Below are 7404 nucleotides of genomic sequence, written 5' to 3'. Positions count from 1 at the left end.
CCCCCATTCATATGTATTAAAGCATAATACAGTTGCACTCTACCCACTGATAGAAAGCTCTTACCCATTTATGGTCAACAAAAAAAAATCTGCAAACTTCAACAAATTTACAACCCATGCTAACTGTTTAAACTCCGACCACAGTTTAAATTAGCATTCACAGAGCACATTTCCAGGGCAAACTTGTTTGATTACCCTAGGAAGATGAAGATAGCTAATGAAACGTAAGAGATAGGCGACCAGAGCTAGCTACAAAAGGAGGAGACGGAAGAAAATAAACAAAAACAGAAAAAGAATTTTATGGACGACATTTTATTTACGCATGAATGATGAATCAATGATGCCAACTGTTATTCCAATTATACACTGCATAGTGTTCCACATATAATCAGAAAAACACCGGCAACAACTGAACACTCTACAAATTGGAGCCTTAGCTGACATTGGCTCTCTTTAGACCTTACCAGTCATTCTGTTTCAATTCTTATTCTGTTCTTTCATCTCTTTACAGTATTGAGTATGCACGGATTACCTCCACAATAGGTGCTCTACACAATGGGCATTTTCCTCCACCACGAACCAACTCATTCGCACATTTTGAACAAGTGCACATGTGTCCACATCTGCAAGCATTTTTTTTTTTTTTAATGTGAAAAAACGATTGACACATATAATCAGTATCAAGGAGCACATCTTCATACACCAATGCTAGTGCATGAAATTGACCATGAAAAGATATTGCCAAGAAAGTAAACCTGTACAAAAGTGAATCGATATGGCTATCACAACAAACACAGCAAGTCCCTTTCCTCACATGACCCCATTTAGACCCATCCTCTGATGTTTCTGCACTCAAACCTGAAATGCAAGTGAAAAATTATAAACAGGAAACAATAAAAGCTACCTCACGGCACTGATAAAGAGGAAAGAAAGCAAAATAATGCTTTGAATGAAAGAAAGAGTTAGGATGATATCCCAACCTTTTTCACCCGCAGATCGATTCAAAGCTGCAGAAACTTCCTGCCTGACAGATCGCTGTAACTCCAGTTGCATATCCATACAGGCTTCCAACATCCTCTGCATGTGGCTCATGCCCTGCTGGAGTCTTGCCATATCAGCTCTTAGATCATTAATCATCTCCCATTCCTGCTCAAAATAAGAAACTTCATTAAAAACTTAAAAGATGCAGAGTAATAAAAAGTGCTGCACAGGGACTCAAAGTAAGAGATCTGGGCCTATTTCATGAGAACGCTCAGCATCTATTGAACTGGTCAAAACTGACAAACTATAATGCTACAAAAGAAGTAGCATAGTTAAACTCAGCCATCCAAAAAGTTCTTTCATGATATCGATTATTATCGTTATAAATTCACCATTGGATGGAAAAAAAAAGAAGTTACAACCACAATTAGGGAGGATAAAATCCAATTACTTATCCAACAAAATATCTCTCGATATGGGATCATTTCCAAAAATAATTTTACGTCCAAATGATATGAAACTCACAATCAGAATTCCTAAGGCTGACCTCTATATGTTAAAAATTATTCCAACAGAAAACTTAATACTTAACACAACAATATAAAGAACAGAATAGAATGACCAGATTCAGTGGTGATAATAATATACAGTTGCAACACTAAGAAAGATGGCTCACAATTTCTGATCTATGCATGCTGTGCCTAGACCAGCTAGTATGATGTAAATCCTGATGCCACAGAGGCTGTGGTGGTGGCACTGGTGGAGAAGGTAGCACCAGAGAAGGCCTGCTAATAGCATCATTCTGATCATCATTTGTTTCATCTCTCTGCTGCTCTTGATCATGCTCTGGTGAGGCTGGAGTTGGCAAGTTTCTATGCAGATCCCAATCAATGGGAGAACGACCTTGTCTTTCCACATAAGATTGTATTAATTGGTCTAGACTTTCCCGGAAACCACTTCGAAGAAGGTTAGAGACACTCCTCCTACAAATTAAATTACATCAACCATCAAAGAAATTATAATTAATATAAGCATAAAGTTTTGAAAAACTCCTAAACTATTTAAAAAAATTCAAATATGCCCTCATTCTTCAATTATGTTCAATTAATCCCCTGTGCTTTTATTTTGGACCATATAAACCTCTATGACTGGCAGTTGATTGTCATTAGTCAAAATGATATCTATCATTTTATGTCCACGTGACGCTGACATAAAACTGACTAGAAGGTGAAACTACCACGCGACCAGGTCATCATGCCACATTAGCATGCCATGTCAGCATGTCACATTAACATCACGTGACATAAAATGACGAGTGTCGTTTTAACTAACAACAATTAATCAACTGTTAAACATAAAAGCTTCTTTGACTCGAAATAGAAATACAAAGGCTTTATTAAACGCAATAAAAAAATAAAAGCTTATTCAAATTTCTTGAATAGTTTAGGGATTTTTTCTAAGTATTATGTCTTTAATTTAAGTGCAAAGAACCATTTATGTGATCAAATACCTGCTCAGAAGTTCTCTAAGTTCCATACTATACACATTATCATCTTCAGGTGGATGAAATCTATTGAACCTTCTAACAGGGATTGCACGACGTGCTCTTGGAGGATCAGAAGGCCCTTCTGACCAATTATCAACTGCTTCCCGAGAGCCATCCTCACGCCAAACCCTCCGAGCTTCCTGCGGATGACTTTCTTCTCCATTAACATTTCCAAGATTTTCTTGGTGATACTCACCAACTGAACTTTCTTGCCAATTTGTATCCATGTCTTCTGCATTGCCTTCTCTCCATTCATTATACTGAGCATATGTTGGCTGTTGCCAATTTCCTCTCTCATCATTGGTTGTTGGTTCCCGCCAATTCCCACCTTGGTTAGCATTTTCTTGCCAATTTATGCTCTCAACAACCATGTTGCTAACAGTTCCTGTTTGATTAGGCAACCGTGTGATGTCATTTTCCAGAGTCCTAGATTGTGTTTGCTCATTATTTTCACGTTGGGTATCCTGTAACGTGTTTGTTTGGGAATGTTCATTTCTAGAGTCATTGATGACATTGCTAGATGTCGTTTCAGAACTGCTGCTTGCTTGACCGCGAACAATAGTTTCTAATCTGTTGCGGAACCCTTCCCTGAATGAGAAAAAGATTTGGCAGTTATTGAAATCAATGGACAACCAAGAGAGTTTTGTGCTTGAATGAGCTGAAAAGAATATTGCACAGAATCATTCAGACATATTCAAGTGGCAGGTAGATGGACTCTGCACTTTTGAACAACGTCTCATTTTTTTAAACAACATACACAACACGTATCTCTTGCTTTTTTTGCAGGCAACATCTGCTTTTATGTTTCTCAAACAAAAATCAGAGAAGGAAAAAAATCAAACTGAGTCGTTCCAATTTGCCAGGAGCAGAGAATGTAGAGTGCAAGTTGTCCCCTTTCCCAAGTTAAAAATGGATACAATGGGGACTATAATGCATTTCAGGAGATGAATGAAGATATAATCGCACAGTACAACAACAGACAAAACCCTTTCCTCTACACGGAGTATAATTGCATAGCACATCAACAATTTGTAACCAAATTGTCAATCCTAAACACCAAATTCTTAGTATTCAAACAATGCATCTTGTTCTAGTTATCATGTGCCAAATCTCCTCAACACATACATCATTTTTCACAAACAATCAACCTTTTAAAAACTATCACCAAAATATTTTGAACAACACTGAAAATTTTTCAAAATTCTAAATGTGGGCATAAATAAAAGCATTTCATACCTCAAACCAGATACAGTGTGTCGTTGTCTTAATTGAATTAGTTCACTCGCTGCCATTGACGGCGGTCTCTCCTCTTCAACAGGTCTTTCATTTCGTAAGAATCTACCTCTGAGAAGCGACTGCAAAGTTAAAAGTATTAGTAGTTAAGCATGGCCATGTATGTAAGCAAAAACTCATGATACCAGAGGACTTTCATTGAGCAAGACCAAAAAATATATTACCATCATGAGGTGTCATTACACAATAGTCCAGGAGTGATACATAAAAGCTAATTCCCATGTGTTTTTACTTTAATAGAACATTAAAATATTTTCAAAAACATCTGAATTGATAGTACCTTCACTCTTAACCCTGATATAGCAAGTTTTACCTACTAAGAAGGAAAAAAAAAGCACATGTCCTTTTAATTTCTAGCCTAGCATGAACATTTCTGCATCTTAATTCCTATATGGGTAACACTGTAGGGTAAAAAATGGTAAAAACTGAAGCACCAAATTGTATTTATCAAGGAAAAAACATTTTTAAAAGTGGAAACACGAAAATGTGTGAAGTTATCCACATGATAGTATCTTAAGTCAGCCTCAAGCATCATTTAAGGTCATGGTCATCTACAAACTCTAACATTGACTACTAGTTCAAGAAATCAATATGGTACATGATGAAAAGAGATCTGTCAACTATTAAACCACCATTCAAATAGATCTAACCAATACTATAGATATTCAAGCTTCTTCAAGAATAACATTGCAAAAAAGTACAGAACAGAACCTCCTATTGATATTGAATATTTTTTTAATCCAAAAATAAGAAGCTAAACTCATGCTTTCTCTATTTCAAATTTTTATTCCTTTTGCTATGTACTTATTTATTTATTGGTTGATTCTTTGGTTGGTCAGGAGAACCATAAACCATAAAAGAAAATCAAATCAATTCAAATTGATCCTAGTAAGGTAAATAGATCAAGTTTCTTGAGGAACTAAACAAGAAAGTAAGTCCAGCCCACAGTTGAGTCAATCATAAAGGCTTAGAATTCCACAAAGTCCCATCAAAATGGCATCTTGACTTAAAGTAGAGCATCCTCAGTACCTTAGTACTGAAACAGGTGAATCCTACATGAAACTAAAACATATGCTGGACTCAAAGCCTTGACTCAAACTATGGATCAAACATCAATGAATGGAAAGCAATAACTTGCAGTCCATTTATTTCAAACAAATATAAGAAATACACAATTAAAGAGAAAGCACACATGTACACTACAACACAAGTGCAAAACTAAATAACACAACATTAGTACAAAACAGAAATACGCATCATTTACTCAAAACTCAATTTAAACTCCGGAATATTTTAGATATGTTCCACAAATTAGAAAAGTTTAATACAAATCTCCGAAGTATAGCTGAATATAATTCACTGAAATAAAGAAAAGTATCGTATGAAGCAATTTACAAATGCAAGAGAGCAAGTACCATATTAGAGATGCAGAAAATTAAGACACTTCATGATATCCAACTGACCTGAATGCGGTTACGATGAGCAAAATCAGATACAGCACGGTGCTCCAACAAACCCTGCAGTTCCCTCTGTCTTTCTCTTTCAATCCTCACAAGCAAGTCAATTACAGCTTGTCTTCCACGCAACCTCAGCAAGTCCCTGCGAATATGCTCCGGTTGGCCTTCGTCATTGTCAGCAACTGAGCCTTCACGAACTCGATCACCTTCTGCACCAATTGTAGCTGCCTGATCTTCCCTCCGTCCTCCACGAACTCCTCGCTGCTGACTTGTCATTTGCACCCACTCCCGGACAATTCTAACTCGCTCACGCTCCGTTTCGCCAAGCCATTCAGCTCTAGGACTGCCAGCCCTTTGCGTAACATTGGATGAATGATCACTAATCCCACTCTCCATCCACCCCCGAACAATCTGTCTCACCCTCTCCCTCTCGACTTCGCCAAGATCAGGAGACTGCTCCCTACTAGACCCATTATTATCCCCACGATCATTCTGTGACACGCCCTGATCATGTGACCAAGGTCCATACTCATTCTCACTCTCACTAGCATCCCCAACACTCCCATGATTCTCACTCCCGCGACTCTCAGACAAAGTCGTACTAGATATTGTCGCATTACTATCAGCATTCCTTCGTTGCCTCAACCTTTCTCTCACTCTCTCTCGAGCCCTATTCAACAAATGCTCATCCTCCAACTCCCTCCACATTTGCAAAATCGCAGAAGCCTGAGTACTCGGCCTCTCAACATTGCCCCCCTGTCGCCTAGAAGTAGGCGACTGTGACTCTCTCAAGAACGAAGAGTCAAGCATTGAAACAGTATGTAAACCGGCCAAAGCCATTAACTCAGACTCCCTATTCCTCCTCTCAATCGTTGTCATCATTTCCTGAGCCTGCCTAGCAGCCCACCTACTCAAAATCCTAGAATGCCGCCTTCTAGCTGCGGATGACTCAGCCAAGTCATCACCTTCAAGATCAGACCTTCTCCTCCTCCTAACAAGCTGATCACCCTCATCATCCTCGTCATCAGGATTTCTATTAGAACTACATGATGCAAATGGCATACAATCATCTAAATGCCCTCTCATTAATTCCTCCAAACCCCTTTCAAATTCGGCTCTGGCATCATTTTGGGATTCTGGTTTTTGTTGTAAAGGTTGAAAATCTGTCATTATTTTCCTTTTTTTCCTTCACCTGATTTTTTTTTTCCTAATGCAAATAACCCATTTGCCTCCTAATGTACCCCAAGATCACAACTTTGTAACAAAAATACCACAAATTATACAATAAAATTACAAAACCAAGCCCCAATTTAGCTTCCAAAATTTATCAAAAACAAAAAAAAAAAGTTTCACATATAAAAATCCTACGCCTATGCCCTAAAATTGGAAAGGAACAGAGCCCAATTCATCTCTTCACCTGATAAACAATACCAAAAATCAAAAACTTCACACAAAAAAAATCCAAAAAAAAAAAAGGATCAAAGAAATGGGAAAATGAGGGAATTTGATTGAAAAATGTTGAAAGTGAAAGAAAACTTCAGGTGAAAGAGACGTACCCGTAAATTTCTACAATGAAAAATTTGAGATGACAAAGAAAAACCCTAGCTTCCTATTGCTCTTTTTCGTGTAAAAGAATGTGGAAATTTTCTTTCTCTGGAAATTAAAATAGGAAGCTGAAACAGAAATTTGGTTTGTTCAGAGAGAAAAGGAGAGAGAGAGATCACAGAAGAGAATGATGTGAGAAATTTATAATTACAAGAAAGAGAGAGAAAATTATTTTTATTTTGTTTTAGTGGTTTTTTTTTTTTTTCCTTTTTGAGGGAAGGAGAGGGAGAGGCGCGCCGATTTACAAATGAGTTCCACGTAATCAAAATTTTTGCTTTTGATTGTTTCTTTTTTTTTATTTATTTAAAATGTATTTATACTTTTGGCGGTCAATTACTTTACGCCACGCCATATTATATTTGGAAATATACGATTACTCTTCTTTCTTCATGCTTGCTGACTCTACCACTCTTCCTTTTATACAATCAAATAAATCTGTCAAGTATTCATTTACTTAGGAATATAATTCTCCAACCAACCATGTGTTCATTATACAATACACTTATTTTTAAAAATTTAAAA

The 7404-nt window shown here is 37.1% G+C and overlaps 1 protein-coding gene across 1 annotated transcript; it reads right to left on the bottom strand.

The window, feature by feature from the left end:
- On the bottom strand, nt 277-7011 carry LOC18586548. Its single transcript, XM_018129506.1, has 7 exons — nt 5284-7011; nt 3764-3882; nt 2492-3115; nt 1658-1964; nt 981-1146; nt 756-858; nt 277-623 (listed from the first exon to the last, which is right to left on the bottom strand). The coding sequence occupies exons 1-7, from the start codon at nt 6445-6447 to the stop codon at nt 506-508; spliced, it is 2601 nt and encodes an 866-aa protein (XP_017984995.1). The 5' UTR covers nt 6448-7011; the 3' UTR covers nt 277-505.

Source organism: Theobroma cacao, chromosome 10 (genome assembly GCF_000208745.1).
Source record: "Theobroma cacao cultivar B97-61/B2 chromosome 10, Criollo_cocoa_genome_V2, whole genome shotgun sequence".
NCBI classification, from domain to species: domain Eukaryota; kingdom Viridiplantae; phylum Streptophyta; class Magnoliopsida; order Malvales; family Malvaceae; genus Theobroma; species Theobroma cacao.
The sequence above is the reverse complement of the archived record's forward strand: the minus strand, read 5'-3'. Positions and strand labels throughout refer to the sequence as shown.